General features: G+C 52.0%; 1 protein-coding gene across 3 annotated transcripts in view; it reads left to right on the forward strand.

Annotated features, from left to right (window-relative positions):
• The window catches only part of LOC110509467 (short transient receptor potential channel 4), a 192,750-nt gene that overhangs the window by 155,833 nt on the left and 14,321 nt on the right, over window positions 1-22,596 (forward strand). For all 3 annotated transcript variants that reach the window (XM_090226401.1, XM_090226400.1, XM_090226402.1), the window contains one exon: window positions 20,824-21,024. In XM_090226401.1, coding sequence (XP_090082527.1) covers window positions 20,824-21,024 — 201 coding nt within the window. The remainder of the gene's footprint in view (window positions 1-20,823; window positions 21,025-22,596) is intronic.

Genomic DNA, 22,596 nt, shown 5'->3' on the forward strand with positions numbered 1-22,596 from the left:
AGTGAAACCATTTCTTTTTTAATTTTTCGTTCACCTTTTACACCTGTTGTTTTGGGCCATCCCTGGCTAGTTTGTCATAATCCTTCCATTAATTGGTCTAGTAATTCTATCCTCTCCTGGAACGTCTCTTGTCATGTGAAATGTTTAATGTCTGCTATCCCTCCTGTTTCCTCTGTCTCTTCTTCACAGGAGGAGCCTGGTGATTTGACAGGGGTGCCGGAGGAATATCACGATCTGCGCACGGTGTTCAGTCGGTCCAGGGCCACCTCTCTTCCTCCACACCGGTCGTATGATTGTAGTATTGATCTCCTTCCGGGAACCACCCCCCCCCGGGGTAGACTATACTCTCTGTCGGCTCCCGAACGTAAGGCTCTCGAAGATTATTTGTCTGTAGCTCTTGACGCCGGTACCATAGTCCCCTCCTCCTCTCCCGCCGGAGCGGGGTTTTTTTTTTGTCAAGAAGAAGGACGGGTCTCCTCGCCCCTGCATAGATTATCGAGGGCTGAATGACATAACAGTGAAGAATCGTTATCCGCTTCCTCTTATCTCTTCAGCCTTCGAGATCCTGCAGGGAGCCAGGTTTTTCACTAAGTTGGACCTTCGTAACGCTTACCATCTCGTGCGCATCAGGGAGGGGGACGAGTGGAAGACGGCGTTTAACACTCCGTTAGGGCACTTTGAATACCGGGTTCTTCCTTTCGGCCTCGCTAACGCTCCAGCTGTCTTTCAGGCATTAGTCAATGATGTCCTGAGAGACATGCTGAACATCTTTGTTTTCGTTTACCTTGACGATATCCTGATTTTTTTCACCGTCACTCCAGATTCATGTTCAGCACGTTCGACGTGTCCTCCAGCGCCTTTTAGAGAATTGTCTTTTTGTGAAGGCTGAGAAGTGCACTTTTCATGCCTCCTCCGTCACATTTCTCGGTTCTGTTATTTCCGCTGAAGGCATTAAGATGTATCCCGCTAAGGTCCAAGCTGTCATTGATTGGCCCGTCCCTAAGTCACGCGTCGAGCTGCAGCGCTTTCTCGGCTTCGCAAACTTCTATCGTCGTTTCATCCGTAATTTCGGTCAGGTGGCAGCTCCTCTCACAGCCCTTACTTCTGTCAAGACGTGCTTTAAGTGGTCCGTTTCCGCCCAGGGAGCTTTTGATCTCCTCAAGAATCGTTTTACATCCGCTCCTATCCTTGTTACACCTGACGTCTCTAGACAGTTCGTTGTCGAGGTTGACGCGTCAGAGGTGGGCGTGGGAGCCATTCTTTCTCAGCGCTCCCTCTCTGACGACAAGGTCCACCCATGCGCGTATTTTTCTCATCGCCTGTCGCCGTCGGAACGTAACTATGATGTGGGTAACCGCGAACTGCTCGCCATCCGGTTAGCCCTAGGCGAATGGCGACAGTGGTTGGAGGGGGCGACCGTTCCTTTTGTCGTTTGGACTGACCATAGGAACCTTGAGTACATCCGTTCTGCCAAACGACTTAATGCGCGTCAGGCGCGTTGGGCGCTGTTTTTCGCTCGTTTCGAGTTCGTGATTTCTTATCGTCCGGGCTCTAAGAACACCAAGCCTGATGCTTTGTCTCGTCTCTTCAGTTCTTCAGTAGCCTCCACTGACCCCGAGGGGATTCTCCCTGAGGGGCGTGTTGTCGGGTTGACTGTCTGGGGAATTGAGAGGCAGGTAAAGCAAGCGCTCACTCACACTCCGTCGCCGCGCGCTTGTCCTAGGAACCTTCTTTTCGTTCCCGTTCCTACTCGTCTGGCCGTTCTTCAGTGGGCTCACTCTGCCAAGTTAGCCGGCCACCCTGGCGTTCGGGGTACGCTTGCTTCCATTCGCCAGCGTTTTTGGTGGCCCACCCGGGAGCATGACACGCGTCGTTTCGTGGCTGCTTGTTCGGTCTGCGCGCAGACTAAGTCCGGTAACTCTCCTCCTGCCGGCCGTCTCAGGCCGCTTCCTATTCCCTCTCGACCGTGGTCTCACATCGCCTTAGATTTTGTCACCGGACTGCCTTCGTCAGCGGGGAAGACTGTTATTCTTACGGTTGTCGATAGGTTCTCTAAGGCGGCTCATTTCATTCCCCTTGCTAAGCTTCCTTCTGCTAAAGAGACGGCACAGATCATCATCGAGAATGTTTTCAGAATTCATGGCCTTCCGTCAGACGTCGTTTCGGACAGAGGTCCGCAATTCACGTCTCAATTTTGGAGGGAGTTTTGCCGTTTGATTGGGGCTTCCGTCAGTCTCTCTTCCGGCTTTCACCCCCAGTCTAACGGTCAAGCAGAACGGGCCAATCAGACTATTGGTCGCATCTTACGCAGTCTTTCTTTTCGCAACCCTGCGTCTTGGTCAGAACAGCTCCCCTGGGCAGAATACGCCCACAACTCGCTTCCTTCGTCTGCGACCGGGCTATCTCCTTTTCAGAGTAGCCTCGGGTACCAGCCTCCGCTGTTCTCATCTCAGTTCGCCGAGTCCAGCGTCCCCTCCGCTCAGGCTTTTGTCCAACGTTGCGAGCGCACCTGGAAGAGGGTCAGGTCTGCACTTTGCCGTTATAGGACGCAGACTGTGAGGGCTGCTAATAAGCGTAGAACTAAGAGTCCTAGATATTGTCGCGGTCAGAGAGTTTGTCTCTCCACTCAGAACCTTCCCCTTAAGACGGCTTCTCGCAAGTTGACCCCGCGGTTCATTGGTCCGTTCCGTATTTCTCGGGTCATTAATCCTGTCGCAGTTCGACTTCTTCTTCCGCGATACCTTCGTCGCGTCCACCCGGTCTTCCATGTCTCCTGCATCAAGCCCGTCCTTCGCGCCCCCGCTCGTCTTCCCCCCCCCCCCCCCATCCTTGTCGAGGGCGCACCCATCTACAGGGTCCGTAGAATTTTGGACATGCGTCCTCGGGGCCGTGGTCACCAGTACCTCGTAGATTGGGAGGGGTACGGTCCTGAGGAGAGGAGTTGGGTTCCCTCTCGGGACGTGCTGGACCGTGCGCTGATCGAGGATTTCCTCCGTTGCCGCCAGGTTTCCTCCTCGAGGGCGCCAGGAGGCGCTCGGTGAGTGGGGGGGTACTGTCATGTACTGTCATGTTGTGTCTTGTCTCTGTCCTTTCCCTTCACCCTGTCTCCCTCTGCTGGTCGTTGTTAGGTTACCTTTTCTCCCCCTCTTTCCCCCAGCTGTGCCTTGTCTCCTCCTAACCACCTCGTCACCCCTTTTCCCACCTGTTCCCTTTTTCCCTCTGATTAGGTCCCTATATCTCTCTCTGTTTCTGCTCCTGTCCTTGTCGGATTCTTGTTTGTTGTGTTTCATGCCTGAACCAGACTGTCGTCATGTTTGCTGTAACCTTGTCTTGTCCTGTCGGAATCTGCCGGTCCGTCTGAGCCTACCTATGTTTGGTAATTAAAGAAGCTCTGTTTAAGTTAATTCGCTTTTGGGTCCTCATTCACGCACCGTAACAGAGAGAGAGAGATATGGAGAAAGAGAGAGAGAGAGAGTGAGAGAGAAAGAGATATGTAGAGAGAGAGTGAGAGAGAGAGAGAGAGAGAGAGAGAGAGAGAGAGAGAGAGAGAGAGAGAGAGGGTGTTTGAGTTTTAAATACTCTTTATTGGGTCTGGGGGCCCACCACACAATAAATACTCATACAAAACCACAGTTACACATCAATTAAAAACACAACTCCAATTCCTCCTCCACAGTAACAAAACACAACAGCCTCTGAATACCCCATATACTCAAAAACAGATCAATATTGTTGACAAGTTTATAATAGGCGAACTCAACCCGTAGTCTCGCTGCCAACATTCCCTCCAGCATTCCCACCACATCCACAGACCCCTGTCCCCGAATGCTGTTCTTTCGGGTCTTCCATATCGCTAATTTTGCTGCCCCTAACACAAAATTAAGCAACACAACTACACCCTTTTGACTGAACCTGTACTTTGGCCCAAATATATACAGTTGGGAAGAGGAAACCTCTCCCAACGTTGAGAACCAATCAGTGATCAGTTCAATCATCCCAACCAACCTGGGACACAGTAAAAACAGATGTGCCAGAGATTCATCCTCAGCACAGAATGGACACCCCTCCCCAACAGTAGGGTCCAGGTGTACCAGATGCATGTTGGTGGCTATAGCTCCATGTATTATCCTCCATTGGAGGTCAGCTGTCCTCTTATCAATAGGCAGTTTATATAATGATCGCCAACAGCCTTTTGGAGAAGCACCTGGACCAAGCACATCCGCCCACCTCGTCGATTTGACCCCTTCCAGGGAAGAGGCATGGGACACCTTTACACATGTTCTGTACATAGCCTTCTTTCCCACCTCCTTGAACTCCCCCAGCTCCGGGGTATCGAAGGAAAGCAGCATCCCCGCGTCCTCCTCAAATGCCCCCATCGCAGCACTAACAATCAGTGCGGGGAACACATAATCCAGACCCTCCTTCTACCGATCAGAATTGGAAATGTCAGTCACATACTGCAGATGAAGTACTGGCAAGGAATCACAGACCTCATCGACGACCTTCCTCAGTAGGCGAGATGATCGGATCCCCGCTCTTTCTCTCAGCTCCTCCAATCTGCTCCTGCTCCGCATCAGATGACCCAGCTTGGTACACCCCACGCCTAATAGGCATGAACGTAGGCTAGCTGAACCCAGAACACGGGACTGGATGGCAGTGTTATGAAAAAGGGGCTCTTCAAAAAGCCACATCCCTGGTGGCGTGTCGGTCTTACGGGACTTGACAAAGACTCTCCAAGCCTGCATAACAGACTCATAAAATGGAGTCAGGCCAGTCAAATCACCTCCCTCCAGCTTTAAGAGGAAAATATGTTTGTCTAAGCCCAAACAGCCCGCTCTCCTCATCAATATGTAGGCTGTTTCGACCCAGCTAGAACAGTCGCTGTACAACAATCACAGGGTAGAAGCAGCAAGATTATTAGCTACCAGGACCCGTCCCCTATAGGACAGCTGGGGCAACACCCATTTCCACCTTGACAGTCTGGCACACACTTTCTCCACTACACCCTCCCAGTTCTTTTTCTGAAAGACATCGGAGCCTAGAAAAACTCCCAAAGTCTTCATTCCATCTCTGCCCCACTGAAGCCCCCCTGGTAACCGTGGAGCGGACCCCATCTGAAGCTGACCTGCCCACAGCGCTTCACTCTTTCACCAATTGACTCTAGCTGAGGAGGCCCCCTCATACACCTTTAAAGTGTTTGAGAGAACCTTAACATCCTCACCTCCTGTAATAAAAACGATCACGTCATCTGCATACGCAGACAGTGCTATCGTGGGACCCTTCATTACACCTGGCACAGAGAAACCAGTAAGCTTCGCTCTTAAAAAACAAAGCATTGGTTCAATCGCCAGACTATATAACTGCCCTGAAATTGGGCATCCCTGCCTGATGCCCCTTTCGACAGGGATGGGGCAACTCAAACCACCACCAACCTTCACCATACACGAGGCTCCAGCATACAGTAAATTCACCCAAGACAGAAAAACATCCCCAAACCCAAAGGCTTTCATTGTTTTAAACAAGTATTGGTGGTCCACACGATCAAAAGCCTTCTTCCTGATCCAACGAAAGTAAACCCACATTTACATCAGACAGTTTACAAATGTCTAAAACATCTCTTATCAGAAACAAGTTGTCAACAATAGAGCGATCAGGTACACAGTAGGACTGGTCCTTGTGGATCAACAATCCCAGATACTCTTTCAACCTGTTTGAGAGACATTTAGAAACAATTTTGTATTCTGCGCAAAGCAAGGCAACAGGTCTCCAATTTTTTATGAGAGCCAAATCCCCCTTTTTTGGCAACAGTGAAAGCACCGCACGTTGACAGGATACAGGAAGAAAACCCTCATGAAAAGATTCACACAGCACTTCTGTCATGTATTGTCATGTTGTGTCTTGTTTCTGTCCTTTCCCTTCACCCTGTCTCCCTCTGCTGGTCGTTATTAGGTTACCTTTTCTCCCCCTCTTTCCCCCAGCTGTTCCTTGTCTCCTCCTAACTACCTCGTCACCCCTTTTCCCACCTGTTCCCTTTTTCCCTCTGATTAGTCCTCTATATCTCTCTCTGTTTTTGTTTCTGTCTTTGTCGGATTCTTGTTTGTGTTATTCATGCCTGAACCAGACTATCGTCATGTTTGCTGCAACCTTGTCCTGTCCTGTCGGAATCTGCCGGTCCATCTGAGCCTACGTATGTTTTGTTATTAAAGAAGCCCTGTTTACGTTAGTTCGCTTTTGGGTCCTCATTCACGCACCACAACAGAAGAATCCGACCAAGAATGGACCCAGCGACTTCGGATCCTCTCCACTCAGCCGTCGAGATCCAGGGAGCGATGCTAGGCAGCCACGAGCAGGAATTGTCTGCTGCTCGACATGCCGTTGAGACCCTGGCCACCCAAGTCTCCAACCTCACAGAACAGGTTCACCATCTCCGCCTCGATCCACCGGCCACTTCCAGGGCTTTCGAATCTCCGGAGCCCAGAATCAATAACCCGCCGTGTTACTCTGGGGAGCCCACTGAATGCCGCTCGTTCCTCACCCAGTGTGATATTGTGTTTTCTCTCCAGCCCAACACTTACTCCAGGAGCACTGCTCGTGTCGCCTACGTCATATCTCTCCTTACTGGACGGGCTCGTGAGTGGGGCACGGCAATCTGGGAGGCAAGGGCTGAGTGTACTAACCAGTATCAGGACTTTAAGGAGGAGATGATACGGGTTTTTGATCGATCTGTTTTTGGGGAGGAGGCTTCCAGGGTCCTGTCTTCCCTATGTCAAGGTAATCGATCCATAACAGACTACTCTATTGAGTTTCGCACTCTTGCTGCCTCCAGTGGCTGGAACGAGCCGGCTTTGCTCGCTCGTTTTCTGGAGGGTCTCCGCGCAGAGGTAAAGGATGAGATTCTCTCCCGGGAGGTTCCTTCCAGCGTGGATTCCTTGATTGAACTCGCTATTCGCATTGAGCGACGGGTTGATCTTCGTCACCGAGCTCGTGGAAAGGAGCTCGCGTTCTCCGTTACCCCCCTCTCCGCATCACTACCATCTTCCTCTGCCGGCTCGGGTGCTGAGCCTATGCAGCTGGGAGGTATCCGCATCTCGACTAAGGAGAGGGAACGGAGAATCACCAACCGCCTCTGTCTCTATTGCGGTTCTGCTGGTCATTTTGTCACTTCATGTCCAGTAAAAGCCAGAGCTCATCAGTAAGCGGAGGGCTACTGGTGAGCGCTACTACTCCTGTCTCTCCTTCAAGATCCTGCACTACCTTGTCGGTCCATCTACGCTGGACCGGTTCGTCAGCTTCCTGCAGTGCCTTAATAGACTCTGGGGCGGAGGGCTGTTTTATGGACGAGACCTGGGCTCGGGAACATGACATTCCTCTCAGACAGTTAAGGGAGTCCACGGCCTTGTTCGCCCTGGATGGTAGTCCTCTCCCCAGGATTCAGCGTGAGACGCTACCTTTAACCCTCACTGTTTCTGGTAATCATAGCGAAACCATTTCTTTTTTAATTTTTCGTTCACCTTTTACACCTGTTGTTTTGGGCCATCCCTGGCTAGTTTGTCATAATCCTTCCATTAATTGGTCTAGTAATTCTATCCTCTCCTGGAACGTCTCTTGTCATGTGAAATGTTTAATGTCTGCTATCCCTCCTGTTTCCTCTGTCTCTTCTTCACAGGAGGAGCCTGGTGATTTGACAGGGGTGCCGGAGGAATATCACGATCTGCGCACGGTGTTCAGTCGGTCCAGGGCCACCTCTCTTCCTCCACACCGGTCGTATGATTGTAGTATTGATCTCCTTCCGGGAACCACTCCCCCCCGGGGTAGACTATACTCTCTGTCGGCTCCCGAACGTAAGGCTCTCGAAGATTATTTGTCTGTAGCTCTTGCCGCCGGTACCATAGTCCCCTCCTCCTCTCCCGCCGGAGCGGGGTTTTTTTTTGTTAAGAAGAAGGACGGGTCCCTGCGCCCCTGCATAGATTATCGAGGGCTGAATGACATAACAGTGAAGAATCGTTATCCGCTTCCTCTTATGTCTTCAGCCTTCGAGATCCTGCAGGGAGCCAGGTTTTTCACTAAGTTGGACCTTCGTAACGCTTACCATCTCGTGCGCATCAGGGAGGGGGACGAGTGGAAGACGGCGTTTAACACTCCGTTAGGGCACTTTGAATACCGGGTTCTTCCTTTCGGCCTCGCTAACGCTCCAGCTGTCTTTCAGGCATTAGTCAATGATGTCCTGAGAGACATGCTGAACATCTTTGTTTTCGTTTACCTTGACGATATCCTGATTTTTTCACCGTCACTCCAGATTCATGTTCAGCACGTTCGACGTGTCCTCCAGCGCCTTTTAGAGAATTGTCTTTTTGTGAAGGCTGAGAAGTGCTCTTTTCATGCCTCCTCCGTCACATTTCTCGGTTCTGTTATTTCCGCTGAAGGCATTAAGATGGATCCCGCTAAGGTCCAAGCTGTCATTGATTGGCCCGTCCCTAAGTCACGCGTCGAGCTGCAGCGCTTTCTCGGCTTCGCGAACTTCTATCGTCGTTTCATCCGTAATTTCGGTCAGGTGGCAGCTCCTCTCACAGCCCTTACTTCTGTCAAGACGTGCTTTAAGTGGTCCGTTTCCGCCCAGGGAGCTTTTGATCTCCTCAAGAATCGTTTTACATCCGCACCTATCCTTGTTACACCTGACGTCACTAGACAGTTCGTTGTCGAGGTTGACGCGTCAGAGGTGGGCGTGGGAGCCATTCTTTCTCAGCGCTCCCTCTCTGACGACAAGGTCCACCCTTGCGCGTATTTTTCTCATTGCCTGTCGCCGTCGGAACGTAACTATGATGTGGGAAACCGCGAACTGCTCGCCATCCGCTTAGCCCTAGGCGAATGGCGACAGTGGTTGGAGGGGGCGACCGTTCCTTTTGTCGTTTGGACTGACCATAGGAACCTTGAGTACATCCGTTCTGCCAAACGACTTAATGCGCGTCAGGCGCGCTGGGCGCTGTTTTTCGCTCGTTTCGAGTTCGTGATTTCTTATCGTCCGGGCTCTAAGAACACCAAGCCTGATGCTTTATCTCGTCTCTTCAGTTCTTCAGTAGCCTCCACTGACCCCGAGGGGATTCTCCCTGAGGGGCGTGTTGTCGGGTTGACTGTCTGGGGAATTGAGAGGCAGGTAAAGCAAGCACTCACTCAAACTCCGTCGCCGCGCGCTTGTCCTAGGAACCTTCTTTTCGTTCCCGTTCCTACTCGTCTGGCCGTTCTTCAGTGGGCTCACTCTGCCAAGTTAGCCGGCCATCCTGGCGTTCGGGGTACGCTTGCTTCCATTCGCCAGCGTTTTTGGTGGCCCACCCGGGAGCATGACACGCGTCGCTTCGTGGCTGCTTGTTCGGTCTGCGCGCAGACTAAGTCCGGTAACTCTCCTCCTGCCGGCCGTCTCAGGCCGCTTCCTATTCCCTCTCGACCGTGGTCTCACATCGCCTTAGATTTTGTCACCGGACTGCCTTCGTCAGCGGGGAAGACTGTTATTCTTACGGTTGTCGACAGGTTCTCTAAGGCGGCTCATTTTATTCCCCTTGCTAAGCTTCCTTCTGCTAAAGAGACGGCACAAATCATCATCGAGAATGTTTTCAGAATTCATGGCCTTCCGTCAGACGTCGTTTCGGACAGAGGTCCGCAATTCACGTCTCAATTTTGGAGGGAGTTTTGCCGTTTGATTGGGGCTTCCGTCAGTCTCTCTTCCGGCTTTCACCCCCAGTCTAACGGTCAAGCAGAACGGGCCAATCAGACTATTGGTCGCATCGTACGCAGTCTTTCTTTTCGCAACCCTGCGTCTTGGTCAGAACAGCTCCCCTGGGCAGAATACGCCCACAACTCGCTTCCTTCGTCTGCGACCGGGCTATCTCCTTTTCAGAGTAGCCTCGGGTACCAGCCTCTGCTGTTCTCATCTCAGTTCGCCGAGTCCAGCGTCCCCTCCGCTCAGGCTTTTGTCCAACGTTGCGAGCGCACCTGGAAGAGGGTCAGGTCTGCACTTTGCCGTTATAGGGCGCAGACTGTGAGGGCTGCTAATAAGCGCAGAACTAAGAGTCCTAGATATTGTCGCGGTCAGAGAGTTTGGCTCTCCACTCAGAACCTTCCCCTTAAGACCGCTTCTCGCAAGTTGACCCCGCGGTTCATTGGTCCGTTCCGTATTGCTCAGATCATTAATCCTGTCGCAGTTCGACTTCTTCTTCCGCGATATCTTCGTCGCGTCCACCCGGTCTTCCATGTCTCCTGTGTCAAGCCTGTTCTTCGCGCCCCCGCTCGTCTTCCCCCCCCCCCCCCCCATCCTTGTCGAGGGCGCACCCATCTACAGGGTCCGTAGGATTTTGGACATGCGTCCTCGGGGCCGTGGTCATCAGTACCTAGTAGATTGGGAGGGGTACGGTCCTGAGGAGAGGAGTTGGGTTCCCTCTCGGGACGTGCTGGACCGTGCGCTGATCGATGATTTCCTCCGTTGCCGCCAGGTTTCCTCCTCGAGTGCGCCAGGAGGCGCTCGGTGAGTGGGGGGGTACTGTCATGTATTGTCATGTTGTGTCTTGTTTCTGTCCTTTCCCTTCACCCTGTCTCCCTCTGCTGGTCGTTATTAGGTTACCTTTTCTCCCCCTCTTTCCCCCAGCTGTTCCTTGTCTCCTCCTAACTACCTCGTCACCCCTTTTCCCACCTGTTCCCTTTTTCCCTCTGATTAGTCCTCTATATCTCTCTCTGTTTTTGTTTCTGTCTTTGTCGGATTCTTGTTTGTGTTATTCATGCCTGAACCAGACTATCGTCATGTTTGCTGCAACCTTGTCCTGTCCTGTCGGAATCTGCCGGTCCATCTGAGCCTACGTATGTTTTGTTATTAAAGAAGCCCTGTTTACGTTAGTTCGCTTTTGGGTCCTCATTCACGCACCACAACAACTTCAGAAAAATCCTCCCCAATAGACCCCCAAAAGTGCTTATAAAACTCAGATGGTAAACCATCGATGCCAGGGGCTCGGCCTGTTGAGAGCTGCATAACTGCTGTGGACAGCTCTTGCAGTGTAATATCAGCGTCCAATGCGACTCTCTGCTCAGGTCCCAATTGAGGAAGACCGTGTAACAACTGTTCAGTACATAAAGAGTCACAATCCTCCGCCTTATAAAGGGATGAGTAAAAATCCACGGCATGTTGACGCATTTCAATATCATTCGTGGTCACCTTCCCATCAGGGAGACGAAGGCAGACCATCTGTTTGCGTTGAAATTTCGACTGTCCTAGGTTGAAAAAAAAGCACTAGGAGCATCCATATCCTTGAGGGAAGCGAAACGAGACCTAATCAAGGCACCCTTCACTCTTTCATGCAGAAACGACCTCAGTTCATGTCTCTTGTCCTGTAAGTTCATGACTAGTCCAGGGTCGTTCTGAGTGAGCAGCTTCAATTCAGTAGATGTTATGTCCTGTTCAAGGGCCTTGATAGTCTCTTTAACCTCAATTTGAGACAGAGCAGTATACTGTTGACAAAAAACTCGTATTTGGGCCTTCCCAACCTCCCACCATTGTCTCAAGGACTCAAAATTCCCTTTTATACCCCTCCATTTTTCCCAAAACAACAAAAACCTGTCACAAAACATGACATCATGTAACAATTTAACATTAAATTACCAGTAAGGCGATGACCGTCGTGGACAGGACAAATGAATATCAACAGTAACAATATGATGATCAGAGAAACCCACAGGGGTAATGGCACACTTTCCAAAACCTACTACAGTATTGCTCAGATACATACAACCCGTCTAACCTTGCTGCACTGACACGACCTTCATTAATTTTTAGCCATGTGTACTGTCTAACTTTTGCATTCCTTACTCTCCACACATCAGAAAGCTCAAACTCAGTTAATAGGCCAGACAGACAAGTAGCTGACCGCAGATGAGGTTCTTCAGCGGTGCGATCAACAGTAAAATCCACTGTACAGTTCCAGTCACCCCCTAAAACCATACACCCCTCTTGGTCACACTGTCTTAAGGTTTCCTTTATTTGATCAAATATAGCAATACGCTCTGTACCCTCATTAGGAGCATAAACATTCAAACAAAAACAAACATCCACCTTGACCAATAAAACCCGACCCTTGACAATCTCTGTTGTAGATACCACAGTCACCCCTAAGCCTGAGGAAAACAAGATGGCCACCCCAGCACTGAAATTAGTACCATGACTGAGTACATGCTGCCCCTCCCACCACATACCCCAGTCAACCTCATTTTCCTCATCACTGTGTGTCTCCTGTAGGAAAACTACATTAAGCCTTTTCTGTTTTATTACTTCTAATACCCAAGCCCTCTTATTCCTGTCCCTTCCCCCATTAATATTGAGAGAACCTATCCTTAGTACCTCCATATAGAAAAGAGAAAAGAAAAGCAGAAGAAACCACAGAGAAACCAAAGAGAAAAAAGACACCCTATGAAGCATGATCATCATCATTATTTTTCTTTCTTCTCTTAACCTGAACACGTTTCCCAGCACCTTGTGCTGCTGCAACAGCAGTAATACGTTTCCTCAAGCGAAACCGCTTCTTCTCACTCAATTGGTCTAACCCCACCGTCTTCTGTAACATCACAGCTGACCTCACAAACTTATTAACATCAAAATAATCTGCCAATTTGACAGATTTCCCAAAAGTCTGATCCAGAAACTCATTTATCTCCTCTAGATCATAAACTGAGTCCTCACCAGCAGCTGTCATATCTAAAGAGATATCCATATCATTCTCCTGATCCTCAGCTGAGGCCACAGACAACTGACTCCCCTCTACCACCTCCCTTTCAGCACTCCCCACTTGCACCTCATCACTCGTACCAGGCATCTCCTCCACTACCTGGGAGACTAGCCCCACCTGAACATCACTACTCATAGTGGGCATCTCCTCCACTACCTGGGAGCTTAGCTCCACATGAAAACCCTCCTGTACCTCATTACTCGTAGTGGGCATCTCCTCCACTACCTGGGAGCCTAGCTCCACATGAAAACCATCCTGTACCTCATTACTCGTAGTGGGCATCTCCTCCACTACCTGGAAGCCTAGCTCTATATGAACCCCAGCACTCTTAGTGGGCATCACCTCCACTCCCTGGGAGCCTAGCTCCACATGAACCCCCTCCTGTACCCCGTTACTCACAGTGGGCATCTCCTCCACTCCCTGGGAGCCTAGCTCCACATGAATCCCCTCCTGTACCCCGTTACTCGCAGTGGGCATCTCCTCCACTACCTGGGAGCCTAGCTCCACATGAACCTCCTTTACCCCAGCACTCGTACTGGGCACCTCCTCACCAGTCTGATGAACTGGCTCTTCAGATACATCCTTACCTTCTACAACAATACTTTTCTGTAGCATAACATTTCCCTCTAATACAAGTTGCAACCCCGTGCCCTCAACACGGATAACTTGTTCCTCAGCAACAGGTGCTTGTGGCTGCTCTGCCGCTGTCGGTCCACCTCTCCCTACATCAGTGGGCCCAGGCGTTACGATGACCACCTCTCCCTACATCAGTGGGCCCAGGCGTTACGATGACCACCTCTCCCTACATAAGAGGGCCCAGGCGTTACGATGACCACCTCTCCCTACATAAGTGGGCCCAGGCGTTACGAGGACCACCACTCCCTACATCAGTGGGCCCAGGCGTTATGAGGTCCACCACACCCTACATCAGTGGGCCCAGGCGTTATGAGGTCCACCTCTCCCTACATCAGTGGGCCCAGGCGTTATGAGGACCACCTCTCCCTACATCAGTGGGCCCAGGCGTTACGAGGACCACCTCTCCCTACATCAGTGGGCCCAGGCGTTACGATGACCACCTCTCCCTACATCAGTGGGCCCAGGTGTTACGAGGACCACCTCTCCCTACATCAGTGGGCCCAGGCGTTACGATGACCACCTCTCCCTACATCAGTGGGCCCAGGCGTTACGATGATCACCTCTCCCTACATCAGTGGGCCCAGGCGTTACGATGATCACCTCTCCCTACATCAGTGGGCCCAGGCGTTATGAGGACCACCTCTCCCTACATCAGTGGGCCCAGGCGTTATGAGGACCACCTCTCCCTACATCAGTGGGCCCAGGCGTTATGAGGACCACCTCTCCCTACATCAGTGGGCCCAGGCGTTACGAAGACCACCTCTCCCTACATCAGTGGTCCCAGGCGTTATGAGGACCACCTCTCCCTACATCAGTGGGCCCAGGCGTTACGAAGACCACCTCTCCCTACATCAGTGGGCCCAGCCGTTATGAGGACCACCTCTCCCTACATCAGTGGGCCCAGGCGTTACGAGGATCACCTCTCCCTACATCAGTGGGCCCAGGCGTTACGAGGGTCACCTCTCCCTACATCAGTGGGCCCAGCCGTTATGAGGACCACCTCTCCCTACATCAGTGGGCCCAGCCGTTATGAGGACCACCTCTCCCTACATCAGTGGGCCCAGGCGTTACGAGGATCACCTCTCCCTACATCAGTGGGCCCAGGCGTTACGAGGATCACCTCTCCCTACATCAGTGGGCCCAGGCGTTACGAGGATCACCTCTCCCTACATCAGTGGGCCCAGGCGTTACGAGGATCACCTCTCCCTACATCAGTGGGCCCAGGCGTTACGAGGACCACCTCTCCCTACATCAGTGAGCCCAGGCGTTACGATGACCACCTCTCCCTACATCAGTGGGCCCAGGCATTATGAGGACCACCTCTCCCTACATCAGTGGGCCCAGGCGTTACGAGGACCACCTCTCCCTACATCAGTGAGCCCAGGCGTTATGAGGATCACCTCTCCCTACATCAGTGGGCCCAGGCGTTACGAGGATCACCTCTCCCTACATCAGTGGGCCCAGGCGTTACGAGGATCACCTCTCCCTACATCAGTGGGCCCAGGCGTTACGAGGACCACCTCTCCCTACATCAGTGAGCCCAGGCGTTACGATGACCACCTCTCCCTACATCAGTGGGCCCAGGCATTATGAGGACCACCTCTCCCTACATCAGTGGGCCCAGGCGTTACGATGACCACCTCTCCCGACATCAGTGGGCCCAGGCGTTACGATGACCACCTCTCCCTACATCAGTGGGCCCAGGCGTTACGAGGACCACCTCTCCCTACATCAGTGAGCCCAGGCGTTACGAGGACCACCTCTCCCTACATCAGTGAGCCCAGGCGTTACGAGGACCACCTCTCCCTACATCAGTGGGCCCAGGCGTTATGAGGACCACCTCTCCCTACATCAGTGGGCCCAGGCGTTATGAGGACCACCTCTCCCTACATCAGTGGGCCCAGGCGTTACGATGACCACCTCTCCCTACATCAGTGGGCCCAGGCGTTATGAGGACCACCTCTCCCTACATCAGTGGGCCCAGGCGTTACGATGACCACCTCTCCCTACATCAGTGGGTCCAGGCGTTACGAGGACCACCTCTCCCTACATCAGTGGGCCCAGGCGTTATGATGACCACCTCTCCCTACATCAGTGGGCCCAGGCGTTACGAGGACCACCTCTCCCTACATCAGTGGGCCCAGGCGTTACGAGGACCACCTCTCCCTACATCAGTGGGTCCAGGCGTTACGAGGACCACCTCTCCCTACATCAGTGGGTCCAGGCATTACGATGACCACCTCTCCCTACATCAGTGGGTCCAGGCGTTACGATGACAACCTCTCCCTACATCAGTGGGCCCAGGCGTTACGATGACCACCTCTCCCTACATCAGTGGGTCCAGGCGTTACGAGGACCACCTCTCCCTACATCAGTGGGTCCAGGCGTTATGATGACCACCTCTCCCTACATCAGTGGGTCCAGGCGTTATGATGACCACCTCTCCCTACATCAGTGGGTCCAGGCGTTATGATGACCACCTCTCCCTACATCAGTGGGCCCAGGCGTTACGATGACCACCTCTCCCTACATCAGTGGGTCCAGGCGTTACGAGGACCACCTCTCCCTACATCAGTGGGTCCAGGCGTTACGAGGACCACCTCTCCCTACATCAGTGGGTCCAGGCGTTATGATGACCACCTCTCCCTACATCAGTGGGCCCAGGTGTTACGAGGACCACCTCTCCCTACATCAGTGGGCCCAGGTGTTACGAGGACCACCTCTCCCTACATCAGTGGGCCCAGGTGTTACGATGACCACCTCACCCTACATCAGAGGGCCCAGGCGTTACGAGGAACACCTCTCCCTACATCAGTGGGCCCAGGCGTTACGAGGACCACCTCTCCCTACATCAGAGGGCCCAGGCGTTACGATGACCACCTCTCCCTACATCAGTGGGCCCAGGCGTTACGAGGACCACCTCTCCCTACATCAGTGGGTCCAGGCGTTACGAGGACCACCTCTCCCTACATCAGTGGGCCCAGGCGTTACGATGACCACCTCTCCCTACATCAGTGGGCCCAGGCGTTACGAGGACCACCTCTCCCTACATCAGTGGGCCCAGGCGTTACGATGACCACCTCTCCCTACATCAGTGGGCCCAGGCGTTACGAGGCCCACCTCTCCCTACATCAGTGGGTCCAGGCGTTACGATGACCACCTCTCCCTACATCAGTGGGCCCAGGCGTTACGAGGACCACCTCTCCCTACATCAGTGGGCCCAGGCGTTTCAAGGACCACCTCTCCCTACATCAGAGGGCCCAGGCGTTACGAGGACCACCTCTCCCTACATCAGTGGGCCCAGGCGTTACGATGACCACCTCTCCCTACATCAGTGGGCCCAGGCGTTACGATGACCACCTCTCCCTACATCAGTGGGCCCAGGCGTTATGAGGACCACCTCTCCCTACATCAGAGGGCCCAGGCGTTATGAGGACCACCTCTCCCTACATCAGTGGGCCCAGGCGTTATGAGGACCACCTCTCCCTACATCAGTGGGCCCAGGCGTTATGAGGACCACCTCTCCCTACATCAGTGGGCCCAGGCGTTACGAGGACCACCTCTCCCTACATCAGTGGGCCCAGGCGTTACGAGGACCACCTCTCCCTACATCAGTGGGCCCAGGCATTACGATGACCACCTCTCCCTACATCAGTGGGCCCAGGCGTTACGATGACCACCTCTCCCTACATCAGTGGGCCCAGGCTTTATGAGGACCACCTCTCCCTACATCAGTGGGCCCAGGCGTTATGAGGACCACCTCTCCCTACATCAGTGGGCCCAGGCGTTATGAGGACCACCTCTCCCTACATCAGTGGGCCCAGACGTTACCAGGACCACCTCTCCCTACATCAGTGGGCCCAGACGTTACGAGGATCACCTCTCCCTACATCAGTGGGCCCAGGCGTTATGAGGACCACCTCTCCCTACATCAGTGGGCCCAGGCGTTATGAGGACCACCTCTCCCTACATCAGTGGGCCCAGGCGTTATGAGGACCACCTCTCCCTACATCAGTGGGCCCAGGCGTTACGAGGACCACCTCTCCCTACATCAGAGGGCCCAGGCGTTACGAGGACCACCTCTCCCTACATCAGTGGGCCCAGGCGTTACGATGACCACCTCTCCCTACATCAGTGGGCCCAGGCGTTACGATGACCACCTCTCCCTACATCAGAGGGCCCAGGCGTTACGATGACCACCTCTCCCTACATCAGTGGGCCCAGGCATTATGAGGACCACCTCTCCCTACATCAGTGGGCCCAGGCGTTACGATGACCACCTCTCCCTACATCAGTGGGCCCAGGCGTTATGAGGACCACCTCTCCCTACATCAGTGGGCCCAGGCGTTATGAGGACCACCTCTCCCTACATCAGTGGGCCCAGGCGTTATGAGGACCACCTCTCCCTACATCAGTGGGCCCAGGCGTTACGATGACCACCTCTCCCTACATCAGTGGGCCCAGGCGTTACGAGGACCACCTCTCCCTACATCAGTGGGTCCAGGCGTTACGAGGACCACCTCTCCCTACATCAGTGGGCCCAGGCGTTACGAGGACCACCTCTCCCTACATCAGTGGGCCCAGGCGTTATGAGGACCACCTCTCCCTACATCAGTGGGCCCAGGCGTTATGAGGACCACCTCTCCCTACATCAGTGGGCCCAGGCGTTACGATGACCACCTCTCCCTACATCAGTGGGCCCAGGCGTTATGACGACCATCTCTCCCTACATCAGTGGAACCAGGCGTTACCATGACCACCTGCGCCCCTCTCTCGGCCTCCTCCCTTTTCGGGCAAGCATGTCGCTTATGACCAACATCCCCACACTCAATACACCGTTGACTACCTGTACTAGCATAAGCCATATACAGTCTATTATCATACTTGACTTTAAACGATAATTCTAAAGTCTGCTCCGGTGAGTCCAAAAACATAAACACCTGTCGCCGAAATGACATTACCTGTTTCAACGCCGGGTGTTTGCAACCCAACGGAACAACCTTAATTGAACTGGCGAACTTCCCAAAGCGCAATAACTCGCGCTCCAACAGCTCATTTGGAATAAACGGTGGTACATTCGAAATCGTTATCCTTGTTGACGGAGAAAAAAGCGGCGTAACTTGAATAAACATTCCTTTAAGAAGAACACCATGCTCAACCATCCGATCAACCAGACACTCTTCTTTAAGAATTACACCATGCTCAACCATCCGATCAACCAGACACTCTTCTTTAAGAAGTACGCCATGCTCAACCATCCGATCAACCAGACACTCTTCTTTAAGAAGTACACCATGCTCAACCATCCGATCAACCAGACACTCTTCTTTAAGAATTACACCATGCTCAACCATCCGATCAACCAGACACTCTTCTTTAAGAAGTACGCCATGCTCAACCATCCGATCAACCAGACACTCTTCTTTAAGAATTACACCATGCTCAACCATCCGATCAACCAGACACTCTTCTTTAAGAAGAACACCATGCTCAACCATCCGATCAACCAGACACTCTTCTTTAAGAATTACACCATGCTCAACCATCCGATCAACCAGACACTCTTCTTTAAGAAGTACGCCATGCTCAACCATCCGATCAACCAGACACTCTTCTTTAAGAAGTACACCATGCTCAACCATCCGATCAACCAGACACTCTTCTTTAAGAATTACACCATGCTCAACCATACGATCAACAAGACACTCTTCTTTAAGAATTACACCATGCTCAACCATCCGATCAACCAGACACTCTTCTTTAAGAATTACACCATGCTCAACCATCCGATCAACCAGACACTCTTCTTTAAGAATTACACCATGCTCAACCATCCGATCAACAAGACACTCTTCTTTAAGAAATACCACCACAGCTTTATTCATCCGGGATGCATAAGCAATATTCTCATAGCCTACCTTCTCTCCTACGGCGACCAGAAACTCCTCCACCGTGACAGTAGCTTCAGTAACACAGCTAAAGCCGTGCCGAAGTGACAGGGACGGCATCCCCATTCGGGCTGCCATCCGCGCCAAAATCAGGGTAATTTCGATACGAAAGACAAAATACTTAATTCTACCACAACAAAAAAAATAATAACCTTAATCATGCACAGAAGAAAACCACCAAGAAATAGCAAACCGAAAGAAAGTTGTGAATATCTAACTCTCCACAACACACGCACTCCTTCACTCAAACAATTACCAGCATGCACCAATCACTCCCAGCATGCAGAGAGAGAGAGAGAGAGAGAGAGAGAGAGATATGTAGAGATAGAGAGAGAGAGAGAGCGAGAGAGAGACAGAGAGAGAGAGAGAGAGAGAGAGAGACAGAGAGAGAGAGAGAGAGAGAGAGAGAGAGAGAGAGATGTATTTTGACATTTCTGTATGTGTAATGTTTACTGTTCGTTTTTATTGTTTATTTCACTTTTGTATATTATCTACCTCACTTGCTTTGGCAATGTTAACACATGTTTCCCATGCCAATGAAGCCCCTTGAATAGAGAGAGAGAGAGAGAGAGAGAGAGAGAGAGAGTGAGAGAGAGATCAAATCAAATTTATTTGTCACATACACATGGTTAGCAGATGTTAATGCGAGTGTATCGAAATGCTTGTGCTTCTAGTTCCGACAATGCAGTACTAACCAACGAGTAATCTAGCTAACAATTCCAAAACTACTACCTTATACACACAAGTGTAAGGGGATAAAGAACATGTACATAAAGATATATGAATGAGTGATGGTACAGTGCGGCATAGGCAAGATGCAGTAGATGGTATCGAGTACAGTATATACATATGAGATGAGTAATGTAGGGTATATAAACAAAGTGGCATAGTTTAAAGTGGAAATAACACGTACAAATACAAAAAACTGCATAGTTTCCTAGGAACGCGAAGAGAGGCGAACATCTCTCTCGGTGCCAGAAAGAGGTAGAGAAAGAGAGAGAGAGAGAGAGAGAGAGAGAGAGAGAGAGAGAGAGCGAGAAGGGTGGCATTGCTCTCTTACGCTCTATGCAAATTCCATTCGATTAAGAAATATTTTCATGAAAAATTAACTCTTTCTCTCCCTCTCTCTCTATCATCTCTCCCCCTTACTTTTTTTCCGTCTCCCTTCCTCCCCTCTCTCTCTCTCTCTCCCTTCCTCCCCCCTCTCTCTCTCTCTCTCTCTCTCTCTCTCTCTCTCTCTCCTCTCTCTCCTTTCCTCCCCCCCCTCTCTCTCTCTCTCTCTCTCTCTCCCTTCCTCCCCCCCTCTCTCTCTCTCTCTCTCTCTCTCTCTCTCTCTCTCTCTCTCTACCTTCCTCCCCCCTCTCTCGCTCTGTCTCTCTGTCTCTGTCTCTGTCTCTGTCTCTCTCTCTCTCACACTCTCTCTCTCTCTCTCTCTCTCTCTCTCTGTCTCTCTCTCTCGCTCTGTCTCTCTCTCTCTCCAGTACAGTGGCTGTAAGCCCAGGAACCAGTGGGAGATGTGGCATCCCACCCTGGTAGCTGAGGCTGTGTTTGCCATTGCCAACATCTTCAGTTCCCTTCGTCTCATCTCCCTGTTCACAGCTAACTCCCACCTGGGACCTTTACAGATCTCCTTGGGACGCATGCTGCTGGACATCCTCAAGTTCCTCTTCATCTACTGTCTGGTGAGTGAAACACACACCAACACCACACACACACACACACACTCCAACACCACACACACACACACACACACACACACACACACACACACACACACACACACACACACACACACACACACACACACCACACACACACTCCAACACCACACACACACACACACACACACACACACACACACACACACACACACACACACACACACACACACACACACACACACACACACACACACACTCCAACACCACAAACACACTCCAAAACCACACACACACACACACACTTCAACACCACACACACACACACACACACACACACACACACACACACACACACACACACACACACACACACACACACACACACACACACACACACACACACTTCAACACCACACACACACACACACACACACACACACACACACACACACACACACACACACACACTTCAACACCACACACACACACACACACACACACACACTCCAACACCACACAACACATGCAGACACACACTCCAACACCATAAACACACACACACACACACACACACACACTCCAACACCACACAACACATGCAGACACACACAACACAGACAATAATAAAGTTCAAACCAGAAGCGTTTTCTAGATTAATTCGTTTTCTAGATTGATCCATAGATTAGGGCATAATTTAAGTTATTTCAATTGACTCATTATCCTCATACGAACTGTAACTCAAAGTAAAATCTTTGAAATTGTTTCATGTTGAGTTTTGTACTTAGTTTAGTATTTGTCCGTTGCATGAAGGGATCCTGAAACCGGGGCGGCAGGTAGTCTTGCGGTTCAAGGGCAAGTAACCGAAAAGTTTGCCGGATCAAGCCGGCAAAGTGGAAAAATCTGCAGTTCTGCCCTTGAGGGCAACAGCTCCCTGAGCAGAGGGCAACAGCTCCCTGAGCGGAGGGCAACAGTTCCCTGAGCAGAGGGCAACAGTTCCCTGAGCAGAGGGCAACAGTTCCCTGAGCAGAGGGCAACAGCTCCCTGAGCAGAGGGCAACAGCTCCCTGAGCGGAGGGCAACAGCTCCCTGAGCGGAGGGCAACAGCTCCCTGGGCAGAGGGCAACAGCTCCCTGAGCGGAGGGCAACAGCTCCCTGAGCGGAGGGCAACAGTTCCCTGAGCAGAGGGCAACAGCTCCCTGAGCGGAGGGCAACAGTTCCCTGAGCAGAGGGCAACAGTTCCCTGAGCAGAGGGCAACAGTTCCCTGAGCAGAGGGCAACAGCTCCCTGAGCAGAGGGCAACAGCTCCCTGAGCGGAGGGCAACAGCTCCCTGAGCGGAGGGCAACAGCTCCTTGAGCAGAGGGCAACAGCTCCCTGAGCAGAGGGCAACAGCTCCCTGAGCAGAGGGCAACAGCTCCCTGAGCAGAGGGCAACAGCTCCCTGAGCGGAGGGCAACAACTCCCTGAGCGGAGGGCAACAGCTCCCTGAGCGGAGGGCAACAGCTCCCTGAGCGGAGGGCAACAGTTCCCTGAGCAGAGGGCAACAGCTCCCTGAGCAGAGGGCAACAACTCCCTGAGCGGAGGGCAACAGCTCCCT

Source organism: Oncorhynchus mykiss, chromosome 29 (genome assembly GCF_057628025.1).
Source record: "Oncorhynchus mykiss isolate SJ-2025 chromosome 29, ASM5762802v1, whole genome shotgun sequence".
NCBI lineage: Eukaryota > Metazoa > Chordata > Actinopteri > Salmoniformes > Salmonidae > Oncorhynchus > Oncorhynchus mykiss.